Genomic DNA, 20,000 nt, shown 5'->3' on the forward strand with positions numbered 1-20,000 from the left:
CTGCTTCATAAACTACAGTGAAGACCCATCAACAGTGCCTTGAACTCCTAAAACACATTGCGACATTCAACTCGAACCTACAATTAAGTGTTACATATTCCCCTTCATATATCAAGCTCTTTTTATATCTTCGCTTAATTGTATACATTTGACACTTTGCTTCCACAAAGGAATGTTGGCTGAACAGTCCTTCTTACAGTCCAACCTTAATATCCATACACATTCCAAATCTGCTACCATTCTTTTGCACATACTTTCCTTGCTTCACTTATTCTGTGATTCGTTTCTTTTCTCATCCTATACCAATATCCGGAACAAATTCCTGTAGGAATCACTCAGTCCAATTCTTTCATTTTCCTGTCAACGCTGATTGCTACTTCTCCCTGGTTTCCAATTTCAAAATCATGCACTAGTTTTTGCAGATTCTCTGCACTATCCCCGATCAGTACTATATTACCTGCAAAGATTAAGCATTATCAATATTTCCTAACCCCACAACTTCACATCCACTCTTAAAAGTCGTTTCTTAATGTCCTTAAGCATCACTTTACCGGCAAAGACACGGGCTAGTAGCTCACACCCACTTTTACCCCAAACCAGTCACTCACGTTTACATATTCTAACACACCACATCCGACATTAGAACTTTCGACAACTTACCATTTAGTATACCAAACATCCTCAACGCCTTCCTCATTCCTCCTTTACTGATTCTCTGGTAAACTTTTTTTTCGGTCCATGGAAATAAATACAGCTAGTACGCCACGCTTTCAGTACTTCTCAAGTAAATCTTGGTTCACACACGTCCTTCCTTGACTAAACTTACAATGTTCTTTCCCGAGCTATCATTAAGAAAAGTGTCCTAACAATACGTACGTTTAGTCGACTGCTTCTATCACTCTTACAGTCTACAGCGGAACAATAATGCATCTTACCTCTCAGTATACACACACAATTTACATATATATACATAAATGTGTGTGTGTATTTGTGTATACATACATACATTACATGTGTGAGTGTAATATAAAGTACATTTACAAGCCTGATATGAATATCTGCATGTTCGCGAGTATACAGGTATCACACGCAAGTATAAAGAGAGAGAGAGAGAGAGGAGAGAGAGAGAGAGAGAGAGAGAGAGAGAGAGAGAGAGAGTAGCTTTCGGTAGAGTCACTGGACACCCTAAACTCCCTTCACCCCCTTCATAATGGTGATCACCGCAGTAAATGGCCAACATAATAAACGTTCAATAATGGGTTAATCTTAGCTCTCCCCCTTGGTCCGTGTGTGTGTGTGTGTGTGTCGTGCGCGCGCTAATGGGGTGGGGGGTGGAAGGGGAGGAAGGGATGGGGGGGGGGGGGTGGGGGGGGGGGGGGGGGGGGGAAGTTAGGAAATTAGGCTTTCCCCTAACCTAACCTATCTCCGCGACCTTATCATCCCGTAACCAAGTCGGAGTCGACATGAAAATGACATAACTGGAAGTTGCTGTTTTTTATGTATTTATTCATTTATTTTGGCTGTAGAGAAAATCTCCACGCATCTCAAAAGCTCCTTTGAAAATGAAAGAGAGAGAGAGAGAGAGAGAGAGAGAGAGAGAGAGAGAGAGAGAGAGAGAGAGAGAGAGAGAGTTTGAATTTTATGAAAATCTTCACATCCGATCAGAGTGAAAAGTCACATGTCGACGGGCCATAAGCTCCTGAACATCGACAGGGCAGAGAGTAAGGCTAGCAACCTCATCCCATAATACTTCCAAATACGTCTGATAAAACTACTAATATTATGTTTTTCTATGACCACAAGAACGAATCCTCGACCTTTAAAACAACTACCATTTAAAAAAACTACTAAAAGCATGTTTTCTTTGATCACCACAATGAATGCTCAACCTAAAAATAAAAAATAAATAAAATTTAAAAAAATCTACAAAAATACCATCTTAAAAAAACTACCATCTAAAAAACCTACCTTCTAAAAAAAATTACCATCTAAAAAGATCGAAAAAAGCTATCATCCAAGAAGAAACTACCATATAGAAAAAAAAACTACCAAACAAAAAGAAAGAAAATTACCATATACAAAACCATAAAAAACATAAATAAATAAAAACTACCACCTCAAACTATCATCACAGGAGTTTCCGTTGACCACTACAACGAAATCATAAGAGGACGGGACCGTATCTTTCCCCAGCGGCACAAACGGGGTCATCCTGCCCGAGGAGTTATGGCGACGGCGTCACAACACTCGGTCGTTTCTTTGCGAAATAGTTGTCGTTGTCTTTTATATCCGCTGGAGAGAGAGAGAGAGAGAGAGAGAGAGAGAGAGAGAGAGAGGAGAGAGAAGCAGTCAAGTTCAGTGAACCTACATTATCGAAAATGAAGAGAGTAAGATAAATTAAATGAGAAAAAGAGAGAGAGAGAGATAAATAAACAAGGTCAATCTTCAGATATACGACAGTAAATAACACAAAACAGACTTTCAAACATTCAAGCGTACTAATCCTAACATTATAGAAAATGAGGAGAGTTAGAGGCATGAGAGAGAGAGAGAGAGAGAGAGAATAAACAAGGCTAGCCGTGAGATATGCCATAGGAAATAACACAAAACAGACATGCAAGTTGAGTAAACCTAACATTATCGAAAATAAGGAGAGAGAGAGAGAGAGAGAGAGAGAGAGGAGAGAGAGACATTCAAGCTCAGTAAACCTACATTATCGAAAATGAAGAGAGGGTGAGAGACAATAAATGAAAGAAAGAGAGAGAGAGAGAGAGAGAGGAAAAACCAACTGGTCTGTGGAACACCATCTGCGCGGTCCAACAGACAGACTGAGCAGACAGACATAAGGCAGGACACACAAAATGGAACAAGCGCCTACATATACACAAACCGACACACACACAAACAGACACAAACGCCGGACACCGCCGCCTCCTTGTTACATACCGGAGACAGATTCCGTCATCTGTTACGCTTTCCAAATTTAATGGGCGGTTTCATTGGCGTGTGTTTGGGGCTAATTGTACTGACGAGGCCAATGCATAATGAACAACGGTAACCCCTGTCCATTATTTAATAGGCTATCGCACTCGACACCAAGCTTAACAGCGTCACTGAGCCTTTCTATATCAACAGCGTTAAATAAGGGCATGTAAATATTCACTGGTCATTTGCGATTTCATCAAAAGAAATATGAAAATAAAGTTTAAAGCCTGAGCTTAATATGTCTTGCATATTTCACGTACGTTTCAAATCAGATTTGTTCGTCGAATCACCCCTACGGCAATATAGGGTAAAACATTAAAACATTATGTCTGCCTTTATAATCGATTAATTTGGGATCTTAGATGTTTTGTAAATCTTGATTGCTCTCTGTTTACTTTCATGTTACTGTTACGGTTATTTGATTAGAATTCCAGTGGTACACTAGATAACGGTTTAGGAATGTCCAATACCTAATGCACTGATAATAAGAATTTAGTGGGTATGCGTGTGTTCGTTTCTCTCTCTCTCTCTCTCTCTCTCTCTTCATCTCACTTTTTTATTCATTTTCTTGTTAACTATCTGACTATTACGTATGCCCCTAAAACCCTTTAAGATAATCTTTCCTTGGTTTCCGTGATTTACATAACTACTATCCCTCTCTCTCTCTCTCTCTCTCTCTCTCTCTCTCTCTCTCTCTCTCTCGTGGACACACACACACACACACAAACGCACACTCACACACATCCCAATTTTACACACAAACACACACACATCCCAATTTTACACACAAACACATATATGCCCATACCCCTTTTATTCTAAGCCCTCCATCGACAAGCGTGATATATATTTATTTAATGTTCTATGATTTTGTTTTTACCCTCTCTCTCTCTCTCTCTCTCTTCTCCCAATCGCCGCAGGGGAGGAAGCCCGACGGAGCCATATGTTGGCCCTACACCTACGATCCCCACTGACCCGTATATTCGCGATTACCGCTGATTATCCTCGATTATCGCTCGATTATATCTTAATCATCACCTCCGCCCCACGGCGCCCCCAACTGCGCCCTCCTGCGGTCCATATCACCGCTGCCGCCGCCGCACTCATTAAGCCGAGCCTGGTTTACTCATGACCCGGCCATGTCATCGAACGGCGCCAGATGACAAGGGTCGTAAAAAGAAGAAGAAGAAGAAAAAAAACTGTTTATTTTGGGGATTCCGGGAGATCCGAATCTGACTGGGAATTGGGGAAGGATGCAAATGATGCGTTGTTATAGTTAGTATTCAGTATTTGATATTTCAAGCTGTATTTTATTTGTTCTTCATAAAACTAATTAATCAATTAAGTAATTAATTAACTGCTAAATAAATAAATAAATATTTTAAATAATTAATTAATTAATTAATTAATTACAAGGGTATCAAACCCCTGAAATTCAAAGCAAACAAATAAAAAAATAAATAAATTTTTCAAAGGTAGCAAACTCCTGGAAATTCAACAGTTATGGTGAATCAGATGAAACTGACATTGCTTTAAATTTTGTTGTTTTATGTTCACTGGACGTCCATAATTAAAATTCACGCTGCTTTAAAATGCTATGATCGTTTTTCGTAATTCATTACTTTACTTGCGTTTTGGTTTGTATTTATTTATTACTCTGAGGCTCTTTCAATTTCCTGTGTAGTTTAGGTCACAAAGGCTGCCGACAATTAATTTGTAACGTAACTTCCAACGACTTGTATTGGCTGCCATATCCTCGTTAAACAAGTAAATATAAAGTGTTTGAATTAAAGCTACGTAATTTAATAAAGGAAAATGTATACGCAAGTTAAAATAACCACGCATACATAAATGAAACAAATTGATATATTACAGCGTGCGTAATGAAACTTAGTAATTAAATTAATAAATACAAAGGAAAAAAAGCAATTAAATTTAATGAACACAATAAAAAAACAGTTATTTTAAAGAATTAAAAAATCACTTAAATCAATAAATACACACAAAAAAAACCACACACGCAAAAAAAAAAAAATAGCAGAAACCACACAACGACTTTCGTGATAAACTTAAACAATTATCGGAGAAATGATTAAAGTCCAGGCGCATGAACGGACCTAATTCGATAAAAGCAAAGTTTGCGAAAAGTCGTTCCAACAAACTGGAAAAGTTTTCCTAAGTACATACAAAATAATCCGGCTTGATTTTCGTTGGTTAGAAATCATGAGTATGGCCCGAAATATGAAAAGGAATATTGATATGCAAAAGTTTTCCACTTAATCATAAGTCATATTTCTCCCGGTTGCGTTCAGATGACGCTATGCGGGGATGGCAGAAAACCGTTCGCAAAGAGCTGTTTTGCAAGTTCCGGTGGCCTGATACGGAGAACATTTTGTTAATAGAATTTTTTATTTATATTTTTATTTGACACCAACAGCAAATTCTGTTCTGACATGAGAAATAGTCAGTTTTAAGAATGGTAAACGTGCAGAAAATGTATGAATTATTGTAATTGTATGATGTTGCGAAAATAAATTTAAAAAGTTCCAGACCCAGCGCATAAACAATATCTATCTATCGATCGTCGGGTGCATACATAGATAACACATACAACAAATCCTACATACACAAGTACAAACACACACACACACACACTATATATATATATATATAGTATATATATTATATAACATAAATGTGTGAGAGCGTGTGCATATATGAGTCTGTGTGCTAAGGTACGCGCATATGCTGACTGACGCAGGAGTGTATAAAATAAAGTCAGTAATGATATAGATCCACAACACGAACATGATTGTGAGCATATTTTTACTAATTAGAATCCATGTATTTTGTCCATCTTCATTCGTATCTTCCCATATGCTCGCAACGCGCAGATTTGCGCCACCTACCTGCATCTCCTGAACGCAGCCACGGTTCGACTTACTAAAACTTGAATATTCCCGACGGCCAATTACGTCAAGTTATCCCTCCCCGTTCCTGGGGACCCTAATCTCCTGACCCCTTCTCTATACACCCCCTCCCCTCCCCTCCCCCAAAGCCAATACCGCTGCAACACTCATATATTTAGTCCTTCGCAATCACGCTAGGGACCGAAACTTTGGCGATATAACTATCATAATACTACTATCACGTGTGACAGATTAGTCGCCGCTTATCAAGCGCCATTTTGGAAAGTTTACTCCATTAATGACTTGGGGAAAATTCTCTACAAGAGTCACGTACGAGCTGTTTGGTACGAGCTGGTGCTAAGCAAGTGTTCGTGCTGGCATGGAGGCAGGTTGATTTATTGACAACAATTTCATTACACGTCAGGGAAATCTTTTTAGGATAGTCCCATAAAAGCTGCTTACCAAGCAAGTGATTGCACAGTACGTAGGTTGAAGCAAATATAATACATATGCATCAACTGTATATATGTATCTTCTATCTCTAGTAATATTCAATCAGTGAATGAGTCAAGGAGATCGCTCTTTGAGATAAGCTGCGTACGTGATACTTTCCAAAGGTGTAAAAAACTTTTTTCTGGTTTCTTTTCTAAAGATGAGCGAATATTAAACCTAGAATGAACGATAAAACATATCAAAACACAAATATAATAGATGAGGAATCACGTCAGGAGATACAGCCTGTAGGTTGGTTTGTTACCCATAGTCTAATCATCGCTATAGATTCTTTGTACTGTCCCTTCTGCATAGCACCTGCATTGCTATCTGCCTTTACTCTTCACCTGTTCGTATTAAGCTGTCAAACTTCTTTAGCTTAACTTTCCTTCGATTTTCGTTTCTATAATAAAGAAAATCTCGGGCGAGATTCGTGAAAAAATTATAAAATATTTTTTTTAAAAATAAAACACAAAGGAAGTGAATCCATATATTTACCCTTCTTGTGAGTAACGTCATTAGTTCTGGGGTTATGAATATCATATTTCGACCAAAAAATAAGGTACCTTGGTCGATCTTCGGAACGGTACATAACGTCAAACGGTACGAACTTGTCGTCTATTCAGACTTTGACATAACCGTCATTTTTGACAACAAAGGTCCATTAATAATAATAATAATAATAATAATAATAATAATAATAATAATAATAATAATAATAATAATAATAAAAGGATAACAGGGATCTAATTTTTATTAAGGCTTGAAAATGAATGGCATAATCTACGAAACAGTAGCTACCTAAAAGAGCAAAGGAAAGACATTTATTTTTAGGAAGCGTAATAATGAAAGGAAGATTATGAAGAAAAGTGAAAGGACTCTTTAAATCAGCGAAAGGATATTAAGAAAGATATAAAGATATATATATATATACTATATATCATATATATCAAATATAGTATATATATATATATATATATATAATTATATAGAGAGAGAGAGAGAGAGAGAGGAGAGAGAGACGAGAGAGAGAGGAGAGGAGAGAGAGAGAGAGAGAGAGAGAGAGAGAGATGACATATATTAAATAATAATTATAATAATATATGTAATTATATGTATATATTTATACATACATACATCTTTTCTCAATGCCGTCGACGAAGGAGCCAGCATTTAATTCTTTTTTTTATTTTTTTCATTTTATCATTTCAGTGTTCTGGTTTCCACAGGTGTCCTCATTGGCAGGTGTGCCGACAGGTGTTGTCAATCAGAAACCGGATCGGAAAGATTGTTATCAGTCGCACGGATCCCATTGGCGACTGGAATTAAGTCGTCAATCAAACCAAGGTTGGATTACGGAAAGAGGGAAATAGAAGCATAAACGGCACTGGTTGTATTACATATAAGATTTTTACTCTCATTTTACTACATGCACTGGATCCGATCAAAGTACAAGAGAGAGAGAGAGAGAGAGAGAGAGAGAGAGAGAGAGAGAGAGAGAGAGAGAGAGAGCTAGGATTGTATGAATACTACTGTGAAAAATTTTATGAATCTCCTCCTTAAATTTATGAGAGAGAGAGAGAGAGAGAGAGAGAGAGAGAGAGAGAGAGAGAGAGAGAGAGGCGCGTTCTGAAAATCTGGATTTCTTGGTTGGTATTGTAGACAACGAAGAAAATTACAGAATCGCATTTGAAAAAAAAAAATACATTACATAATAGTATCCGATCCACTACAGGAGCCAGACACAGAGAGAGAGAGAGAGAGAGAGAGAGAGAGAGAGAGAGAGAGAGAGAGAGAGGGGGGGGGGAGTAAACAAAACTTTAATACCTGGGTGCTATAATACACTTTCGAAATTTATATCTGCATTTTACCCTCAAATGTTTAATTCATAGTATCAAATATTATATACTGATACCAAGCGTAACTTTTATCATCTTTATCTTAATTTTAAGCCTATTGCATTCGTAGTGTTTTTGTCAAAACGATGTTGAAAAAATTTGCATTCATTTTATCTTCAAATTTATTCAACTTACAGTATCAAATAAAATATGATACTGGGCGCAATTTTGCCGACAAAATTTACCTTCATTATCATCGATTTTTATCTTCAAGTCTATCTAATTCGCATGATGAAATAAAACCGTGATATTGACAAAATTACATTAATTCTAACTTTTCCATTGATTTGAGTTGTCCTTATTCAAAGCATTTTATCAATACAGTGATGCTGATAAAATCTGCTTCAATTTCATCAATTTTTGTCTTCAAGTCCGTCGATTCTATCACTATCCTAAATTTATTTCAAAGGCAACACGAACTATCATAATTACCGGCGACAAAAACTACTTCACTTGCAGTAATAGGTGAAAACACTCGATTCTGATGAAAACTTTACAATCAATTGATAGCAATGTAAATTATAGACGAAGTATCAAAGAAACAGCCCACTGTTATGTATTTGTACTTATAATTATCTTTCAATATATGCACATATACATAACTGTGGAGTTGTTTCTCAATTATTATTATTACTATTATTAAAATTCAAATAAAAATAAAGGCTGATGGAATAATAACAACACGTAATTATGGAACTTTTTCATACACTGACGATTAGCATAACTGCATCACCTCTCGTGGATACGGCATATTTGAACGGAGATGTTACAATATTTTAAAAGTTCCTCGCCATATTTTTATGATAATACAGTCATAGTTCCCGAGGATACTGCCGTATTTTTCATAGGGATAAGACCCTATTTCCACGAAGACATTAGCGTATTATTACAAGGGTTTTGCGATAATTCCAAGATGATAATTAGCCTTATCTTATAAGAGGATATATCCCTATTCTCACGAAGATATGGCTGTATTTTCATAAACCGCTGTAACGTATAATGGTACGCCTACGTACTTCATGCAACAATCGTGGTTAATTGAACTTAAATGGCTACGGGGTGCGGCTCTATGAGCAAGAGCCCGTGCTGGCAATAAAACCAGCTCAGTCATGAACAAAAGACTTGAACCTGACAGTAATTTTACGCTTACATAGACGATACTTATTTTCTGGTTCGAAAGGGCAGACTTATGGCTCTCACAAAGCAAACTTTTATCTGCTATATAAAAAAAAAATAAAAAAAGAAAAAAATTAAATAAAAATAAAAAAAAATAAAAAAAAACTTTCCTGTGGCTGGGAATCAGACTTTCGCTGGTTGACGTTAACTTATATTCCGTGAAAATACGATTTCCATGCCATTAAAAACCTCACTTTTTGTGACGACTGAATTTAATATTTATCGTCAAACTTATTTTTACGTTAAAATAAATTTCGCTTCTTGCTGCTGAAAACATGGATTTCATACGATTACGCACGGAGACCATGTCATTACATTACAGTATATTGGAAAAAATGACAAAATCAAGAAATAAATAGAAATATGTGAAGCTAAATTCTGATAGGTTAGGCAATTTCTTAATGGCGAGTGAAATGTATTCTGAAAGGGTTGCACAATACATAATAACGAACACGAATGCTAGTGGAGTGAATATAAAGGCAATGTTCATATAAATGCATGCATACGTACACTTATGTATACACACGCACATTATATATATATTATATATATATATATATGTGTGTGTGTGTGTGTGTGTGTGTGCGTGTGTGTGTGTGTGTGTAAACAAAAAGTAACCACACACAAATACCAAGGTATGTTATGATGCCTGTGTGTATTTATGCTCAAGATTACCTTGCACACCACCGCACACACGTGTATATATGCTCATGAACCGTAGTATAGTACACACATAAGAGTAGCTAGCAGAGGAAAAGAGAGGATGAAGGATCTAAAGGAGATGAAGTAATGACATACAGCCATGACAGACCAAATGATGAGCAAGTAAATGAAAATTTTCGATTTATAGTACTTGACAATTCTCGACAGATTTCGTGGAAATAATAATAATCTAATAATAATAATAATAATTAATATAATAATAATAATAATAATAATAATAATAATAATAATAATAATAACAAAAACCGGAGACAGCTGTTAAGAGTAGGAAAAGTAAAAACAAAGGGAACTTGAAAACCCTGTTTATAAGAAGGCGATATCATTAATGATAATAAAAAAATAAAAAAACATATCAACATAATGAGAAAAAAAGACAACTTGAAGACTAAACCAAAGGCGAAACCAAGAGAGAAAAAAATCAAACTCTCAAATAAAAAAAAAATAAATAAAATAAAACGACCAAAAAAATCATCCGCGCGAAAACAAAGATGGTCCGGCCCCTCCAAAAAAAAATCCGTGTGTCCCTGAGAGGCCAATCGACCTGGGGGTGGGGATGGGGGGGAGTGAAGGAGTCATTTTGTCGCGCGGGGGGGAGGGGGGATGGAGCGGCATTCTTCAAAGAGAATCTCGGAGCAACTTTCATCTTGTCGGATTTCGGAACAAGCGATGAGCGAGTGTCGTTATCGGGACGCTCTCTTCAGCATTAGAGGTGTTAATGGTCTATGAGCGTTATCTAATTATCAGTCGGAGTTATCGGATGGGCGGCGATAAGGCAGACACCTCTGAGAGAGAGAGAGAGAGAGAGAGAGAGAGAGAGAGAGAGAGAGAGAGAGAGAATTTCAATAAAAGGACTTTAATAACCGAATATTATAATTGAGAGGAGGCGTAAGGTTATATAAGTTTGTACACAAATCACTTGAAAGACTAAGTATTTTAACAGAGAGAGAGAGAGAGAGAGAGAGAGAGAGAGCTCAACTCCTGCAGAGAATGATGATTAAAATACGAGATTAATAAAAGAAAGCTGAGACCAGTATGTAGTTCAAGTTCCATAAGAAATCAGGAGAGAGAGAGAGAGAGAGAGAGAGAGAGAGAGAGAGAGAGAGAGAGAGAGAGAGAGAGAGAGAGAGATTAAAAAAAAAAAAAAACTTTAATAACTTAGTGCTATAATTGAGAGAATTGGTAAGGTTATAAGTTTGAATTCAAATCACTTAGTATTTTAACAGAGAGGCGAGAGAGAGGAGGGGGGGGGTGGGGGGGGGGGGGGGGCGGTTAACGATGGTGAGCTCAACTCCTGCAAGGAATAACGATTAAAATTAGATATAAATAAACAAATGCTGAGACTGGTATGTAGTTCAAATACCATAAAAAAACAGGAGAGAGAGAGAGAGAGAGAGAGAGAGAGAGAGAGAGAGAGAGAGAGAGAGATTCGAAAGCTGAAAGGTAAACAGGAGAGAGAAAATAACTGAAAAAGACAATTTTTCCGAACAGGCTAAAAAACAGAGAAAACAGTGAAGGAAGAGGAAATTCCAACAAGGCCACAACGTGAGTGGGAGGGGGAAAAATCGGGGGAGGAGGTACCTCGGGTGGTGGGAGGGGAAAAATGTGGGAGGAGGTACCTGGGGGAGGGGATAATGGGGGAGGAGGTACCTGGATGGGGAGATGGGGAAATGGCGAGAGGAAAGGTACGTAGGCGTGGAGATGGGAGACTGAAGTGTTTATCAACTATTCAAGTGATCCTTCTACTCGCCACTTGACAACTTTAATGACTAATCAAACAGATTAAAAACGCGTAATTATCATGACACTCAGCGGTGGCACTGACGTTGTGGCACTTACGCCGGGGAACCGTTATGCTCTCCTTCAACCTACGCTATGATTTCGAGTATTCTGACAGACGAGGGATTTCAATTGTCACGTTGTTATTTTTTCGTAATGGAAAGCAACGAGGACTACGTCAACAGAGGTCAACAGAGGAAAGTACCTGGAATTTACAAAAGCGCACAAAATCACGATCCGAGTTTCGGAAAAATGCAGTCATTCACGGACGTTAGGGGTTTGAATTACGCTTCGCATTTCGCTGACAACTCATTCTTACAGTTAAGAGGTTTGAAAGAATATAGGCAGAGGTTAGTTTCTCGTTACAAGTTCAAGTTCGCTCCCAGCTATTGCTGCTGCCAATGTTGGACCAGAGAAATTCATTTCTCGTTATAAGGTGGTTCGGATCCCACAATAAGCTGTAAGTCCCGCTGCTAAGTAACCAGTTGGTTGCTAGCCACGTAAATAAAATTCTAATCGTTCGGGGCAGCCCTGGGAGAGCTGTTCATCAGTTCCCAGTGGTCTTGTTAAACTAAATAATGCTTTCACGTTGTAAGCTTTGGAAAATGTCATAAACAATTGACGTATAAAAGATATCTCATTGTGTAACATCAAAAAAAAAAACAGAGATTAATGGCATGACGTCGTTTCTTTACTTTGTAGTACTCGTTTGATACTTTATATTTTACTATAATTTTTCATAAGTAATGGAACATGGGATTTAGGCATAAAGCCCAGCACTGGGACCCACAGACTCATTCAGCTCTAATAATTTTTCATAAGGATATCGAGGGTAAACCAAACGCAACATCAGCTGTATCACAAACTTGGGTGTTTCGTCTGTCATCTTCTTTCTCTTATCGAAAACTATTTTACATGTGAGTTCATGTCAAAAATGTACCTTCAAAAGTTTCAATAAATTCAATAATAATAAGCATCTGTCAACACGGTACGCAGTACATAAGGACAAACATATAAATCTTTAAAGAGCGCCCGTAACCAGAAAAAATTCAAGGTCAAATAAGAACATTCAAATCAGATAACGGCACAATTTTTTTCTTCTAATTTCAAATATAAGTTTTCTTTGTTGTTTCCCAAGTGACTGTAACCCTAAAAATATAAATAAATAAATAAATAAATAAATAAATAAATAAATAAATAAATAAATAAATAAATTAAATAGATAAATAAATAAATAAATAAATGAAATAAGTAAATAGATAAAATAAATAAATAAATAAAAATAAATAAATAAATAAATAAATAAAATAAATAGATAAATAGATAAATAAATTCCTGCGATCTGTCAGCAATAATACCCAATTTTTACCGGTGAGGCCGACGGGAGGTGTAAAATATCGCGATTACGTAAGCCGGCATAAAAAAACACATTAATAATAAAAGCTTTCATAGAAAGCGTTAAAGCTTCCTTTATAAGTAAGGTAGCAAAAAATATGGGGTGGGGGGGGGGGGTGGTGAAGAAAGTGAGAGACGATCAATTAGCCTCTTAATAAAGGAAAGGTCATAGACATAAGAGAACGACCTCCATAGCTTGGACATATTATGGGGTTAATTAAGCCATCGAGAAGAGCAATCCGTGGGACTTCTAACCTTAACTTAAGTGTTTGCTTGAGTGATCTGGCGCAACTTCAAAGGATTCCTCAAGTTAAACGGGGATCTTTTCTGCTTCAGTTATCTGTACTTTAGTATAAGAGACTTTACGTAAGAAATACTATCAAACAATTCTGTATGACTTTCCATCAAAGGGATCTTAGGTAGAGTTTATTAACTTAAAAATCAGAATTCTATTGAAAAAAGACTGTAGCTTCAGAGGGCTAATTTTATTTTTTTTAATTTATAATTTATTTATTTACCGTATATTTCGGCGTATAAGTCGATCGGAAGATAAGTCGACCCCCCAATTCTGAGTAAATTTGTATGATTTTAACTAATATCGGGTATATTAGTCGACCTATAAAATGTGAGGCCAACCGTACGCTCAAAATAAGCAGCAGGGTAAAACGTATATAAAATAACCTGAATGTAATTACGGTACATATGTTGCTCTACTTACCATAAGAAATACAGGAAATATACTCGGTATATTAACAAATCTGTGTAATATATAAAAGATGAATACCGGCAAATATGATTAGAAATGACAAAACGAAAGATACGTTACTCGAGTGTAATGTAAACAAACAAAGCGCTAACTAACGCTGCATAACAGCCTACGTATATATGTATGTACAAACTGCCACTCAAGTTAATATTTTGATTGGGTAGTTAAAACGACGTCCCGGTATTTTATTGTGTTGGAAAATTCCTTGACCATTGGTTCTTCTGTCATAAACAGGCTCATTTGAGGGAAAACGAACCTGCAGTTGATTCACCAGATTTAAACTGGGATCCTTAATTCCTTATGCTGAAACCGTGAATGATAATTTGTTTGATGAATTGTTTAATTCAAGTGACGATGACTCAAGTAATTTTGAAGGATTTTAAATACATATTTACTATTACTTACAAATTTTTTTTATTTCATAAAGTGATAAATAAAGATTTCATACCATAAGTGTTTTTGAACAATACCCGGTAAATACAAAACTGTCAGAGTGAACGCATCCTTCTCAATTACTGTAATACAAATGGTTACGCAATGTTTACGCTTGCTATGCGATTAGGGTTTCTTCAAGTTACTTAGATTTTTTTCATTTTATTTAAGGTAATGGATGTTCTAATGTATTATTATTGTCGTATTACAGTGTGAAATGTTTTTAATACTGGTATTTACATACATAGTTACCTCAACAAGGCTGTCATTGTTAATAGCCAACTGTAAAGCCTGGATTCCTGTACGATATGCCAAAATAATAAAGATTCACTTTTTGTTACTGTTAGATAAGTCGACCCCCTAATTTTGGCATGATTTTTGGGGGCTAAAGGGTCGACTTATACGCCGAAATATACGGTATTTGTTTATCTATTTATTTATTTATCATTGTTTTTTTTTTTCTTTTCTTTTTTTTTTTTTTTTTGCTTTTTGTCATTTGATCTCCTCAAACTCTGCCAAATCAATTAAAGCCCAGAAGTGCGAGAGAAAATAGGAAATTAAGATCACATAATATATTACACAGCAACGCAAAATAAATCTCATCCTGGGTGTACATTGCTACACCCATAAATCGGGATTAAAATGTCAGTTCTCCCCATATATTTACGGACCTAATTAAGCATCTAGTATAATCGTAGCTTGTAAAATACATTTCCTATCTTACGCAGTTAATTAGACTACTTTGGGTTATCATAATTCATCATTCAGACCTTGTAATAAAATGTATTGAATATAGAGATGTTTGTAATATATATATATATTAAATATATATATATATATATATATATATATATATATATATATAGATGTAATATATATATATCTATATATATGTATATATATATACATTATATAGATATTATTATATAATATATATAGGTATATATATATATAATATAGAATATCATATTATATATATATATATATATATCAGATTATATATATAGTGTATATATACGCAATAGTCTATGAAACAGTGTACAACAAGTGGGTGGGGGACAGAAAGAAAGAGAAAAAAAAATGGTAACTTATTTACAACTATTGAAAGCAAGGTTCAACAGGAGCCAACCCGCCCCTCCCCCCACCCCCCACGGCGTCCTTAAAATGGTAAAAGAACATCCAAACGCCAAAACAAGTTCCGGCCCATTCACGTAGTAGATCGTAAAATCCCCCGACACAAACAAACTTGCAATTACTGAACTGGATGGAGTAAGAGGCAGGATACGGGTCTATCATATGTAAATAAGGTTATTAACTCGACATTCGTGACCTATTAAAACCGAAGAGAGAGAGAGAGAGAGGGGGGGGGGGTGCAGTAAATATTTTTCGGCTACGCACATATCAATCTGTTTGCACCTGCACCTCTTCGACCACCAGCCAAGGTTTACGCGACACCTGTGGGATTTAGCGGGGGATTGGACGAGGGGGCATTTGTCCGAGGGGAAAGAAAAGAGGGGACAAGGATTCGGGAAGGATCAGATACGAACGAGGAATCGACAGCGTTTATGATGCACTCCGTTACTCAGTAGTCAATAAGCCATCAAGGAAATCACCTTAGAAGCGAGGTAAGCCTAGGGAAATTGCGGTAGTCATAAGAAGACAGTTAGGGAAATCCTCCATTCGGATCAAGCTAGGGAAATTTTTCAGGAACTTTAATTGGGGAAATCACCCTATCAATAAACATAGTCGGTGATTGTTAAAGGATACCCGTTATCGAAGAGGAACGATTAACAAACCCACTAGTCATGAAGCTTCGTTAATTAAATTTCTTCACCGAAGAAGAAGGACATGATAATCCCAATAGTAATATGGAATAGTCATTTTTACAGATAACGGAGAGAGGGGAGACTAGGAAAAAGGGAAGTCGACTTTGCATAACGAATCGTAGACAACAAGAATAGAATGACGACTGCAAGAGAGAAAGAGATTGTCCCATTTCCACTTTCTTGTCCCATGACTATTCCCAACTTCCTGTCTCCCTTCATACAAAGCCTCCAGCAACGGTTGTGGAAGAAAAACGAAAATCTTTCCGCGAAGATGCTCAAGATGTTCTTGTGATGTAGAAATGAACAAATCAAGTCAATGGTGATGAGGGTATTGTAAAAATGAATGAAGTTAGTCAAATGATTATGCACGGCGCATAGAAACGGAAGAAGGCACAGTGTAAATAGAAAAAGAACGAATATAGGAATAGGGCCAAAAGGAATGCAGCCGAGTTTGTTTGTTTGTATGGTGTTTTTACGTTGCATGGAACCAGTGGTTATTCAGCAACGGGACCAACGGCTTTACGTGACTTCCGAACACGTCGAGAGTGAACTTCTATCACCAGAAATACACATCTACTCCACACATCAATGGAATGCCCGAGAATCGAACTCGCGGCCACCGAGATGGCAGGCCAAAATCATACCGATCACGCCACTGAGGTGCTGCAATGCAGCCGAGGGAAGAAGGGGCGTAGCAATTATCCTTTGATGCTGTCTACAGTGCGCCGGAGAAGGTACACTGTGAGTGGTACTTTTTAATGTTGAGCAGGTACGTCCGTGTGTGGGTATAACAGAAATTAATTATAGTGGTCGCATAAAGATTACTGATAGAAGAAAGCATAAGTTGACTGCGGGAGAAACGTTAAAATTGTTGACTGAAGTTTGAAGTTGAATACTTGTGAGCAATAGTTATTACCGATATCGATGAAATAAAAATTTGTTATGGGGGTATCATAAATCACTGACGAAATTCAAATTTTGCTTATGAAATATAAACCAATATTATTGAAATCAAATATGGAAATTACATACTGTAGCTATTACGAATAGTGCTGAAGCAAAACTAGCGATAAAGTGATTTTAGAAATTACTGCTAGACGTCACTAAAACTGTTATATATTTAATGAAAAGAGATTCATGACCAAAGGAATATATATTTACTAATATAAATATTCATACGCGTAAAACAGACGGCTATTACGAAAGCAGCGTAAAAACCAATATGACATGAAATTAGGAACTTGGATGCCAAAAATGACAAGATTCTCCTCATGGAAATAACGCAGGAATTAATAGAATTTATCTACCACAAATATAACTTATCTATTACAACTAGAATTTATCTATTACAAATAGAATTATTCAAGCAACAAATAGAACTGAACTTATTTATTACAACTAAAATTTATCTATTACAAAAAGAATTATTCAAGCAACAAATTAAATTTATAACAAATAGGATTTGTCTATTACAAATAGATTTTATCTATTACAAATAGATTTTATCTATTACAAATAGAATCATGCAAGCAACAAATAGAATTTATAAAAGATAGAATTTATCTATTACAAATAGAATTTATGTATTACAAATAGGATTTATCTATTACATAACTGCCTGAAGAAAGTGTTGCAGAAGTAGAGCACAAAACTGATGCAGAAATTGCACATAAAAGGAAAATAAATACAAATGGGAGTAATATGGAAGAACTATTGAGCTAGTTAATGAAATACAAAAATACACGGAAATACAAATTCAGGTCAAATCAAAAAGAATAAACGTAATATATTAGTCACAAAGTAAAATTATATTTTTCTGAGATGTAAAGCAGACGCCATCAATATTAACACCATTCAACTATTCAGAGCGAAAAGCCAAAACTGATCGTGAACTTGAGTGATTAAATAGAATAAATGTAAAGGAAGAACATTTTCCTACACTTTTACCTTTGAACGAATGTCTTTATTATGTATCAGCTGTTACTGCTTAAGAAAAGTGAAGAAATATCCCGGGCCACATCTAATTCTGTATCTAATACTAGAATAAACCTTATATTTCTTTTTAATATGAAAAAACGCCTTAAACTAAGCAATGCTTTAAAGCTGGAAGTCTTACCTTCTAAGAAAAATAAATAGAAATAAAAAATAAATTAGCAGCGAATAAACTGGCAGCATCTGCAAGTGAACGTCTCTCTCTCCCTATTATTCGGAAGACGGTTGGCTCTCCTTACCTGACGTAGTCCCTCTTGCAGTAGGTCTTGCCCTCCCGGACGAAGCAGGTGCAGGTCTCGTCGAGGAACTGCTGGCACTCGGCGCACTTGAGGCAGGCGGCGTGCCACTCCATGTCGGGCGCCACCCTCAGGATGTACTGGTCGTTGATGACGGCCCCACAACCCATGCAGATGGAGACCTTACCGCCTGCAGCAGACACAACCTTCGTCAGAGTCGCCCACACGCCCACCGAGTCTGCTGGGGAAGCATACCACACCCCGCACCCAAACAAACTCAGTATCAGAGACCTCGAGGACTAATTTTCTTTGGGGGAAGAACATATAGGGCACAACAACAACAAACAACAATAACAGATGAAATAAACAAAAACAATAGCACAAGTCTCATCATTTGAATTCCAACTTATACAGAAAATATTTTTTAACATGAAATTTTCCCTAAATTTATGTCAAAGACGACAAGAGGTAAGAAACATTTTAGACGGAATCCTAGTTTAACCAGTTTATATATATATATATATATATATATATATATATATATATATATATATATATATGATATTTGTATATGTATATATACTATATATATATATATATATATATATATATATATATATATATATATATTATATATATATATATAAGGGGTCTCTAAGAACTAGGGCCTTTTACTTTCTAAAACAAATGCGCTATCTTTCGATTGAAAGAAACAGTTAGTCTCTACATGACCATGTTTCATATTCTACTACTATAATGTGTCAATCAAAAGCTGCCATGTTTCCATTATCTTTATTATTGAAAACTATGAAGAATAATCCCGCTTTTTTTTTTCAAAGGTTTTAATATGCTAAGCAAGATTACTTGCGACAGGATGCCCAAGAGAAGTAATAATAATAATAATAATTATTAGTATTATTATTATTATTATTATTATTATTATTATTATTATTATTATTATTATTTATTTATTATTATCATTGTTCTTTTATTAATGTTATTTAATTATTATATTATTATGATTATTATTATTATTATTATTATATTACCTATTATTATTATCATTGTTATTATATTATTATTATTATTATTATTAATTTAATATTATTAAATGACTTTAATCTAAAGACGTCCTACGCAAAAACAAGTATAAAAGAAATGGGAAACTCCTCTTCGATAAAAGCTATTTCAATGATGAATTATATAACAGTATATTATTATTATATGTTTCAGAGTTGAACTTCCTTTACGGAAAACAATTCCCTGTATTGCCTCCCATATACAGGAAATATGACATTAAACACAAAAACAATTGTTCATGAATAAAGCTTTTCCAGCTTTTACATAATAATGCCTGGTGGATTAAAGTGACAAGAAATAAGAAAACTACGACC

The 20,000-nt window shown here is 35.8% G+C and overlaps 1 protein-coding gene across 1 annotated transcript in view; it reads right to left on the minus strand.

Moving 5' to 3' along the window:
• The window catches only part of LOC135195284 (LIM/homeobox protein lim-7-like), a 278,819-nt gene that overhangs the window by 150,648 nt on the left and 108,171 nt on the right, over positions 1 to 20,000 (minus strand). Inside the window, 1 exon segment of the mRNA XM_064221543.1 lies at positions 18,610 to 18,847. Coding sequence (XP_064077613.1) covers positions 18,610 to 18,847 — 238 coding nt within the window.

Source organism: Macrobrachium nipponense, chromosome 16, assembly GCF_015104395.2.
Source record: "Macrobrachium nipponense isolate FS-2020 chromosome 16, ASM1510439v2, whole genome shotgun sequence".
NCBI lineage: Eukaryota > Metazoa > Arthropoda > Malacostraca > Decapoda > Palaemonidae > Macrobrachium > Macrobrachium nipponense.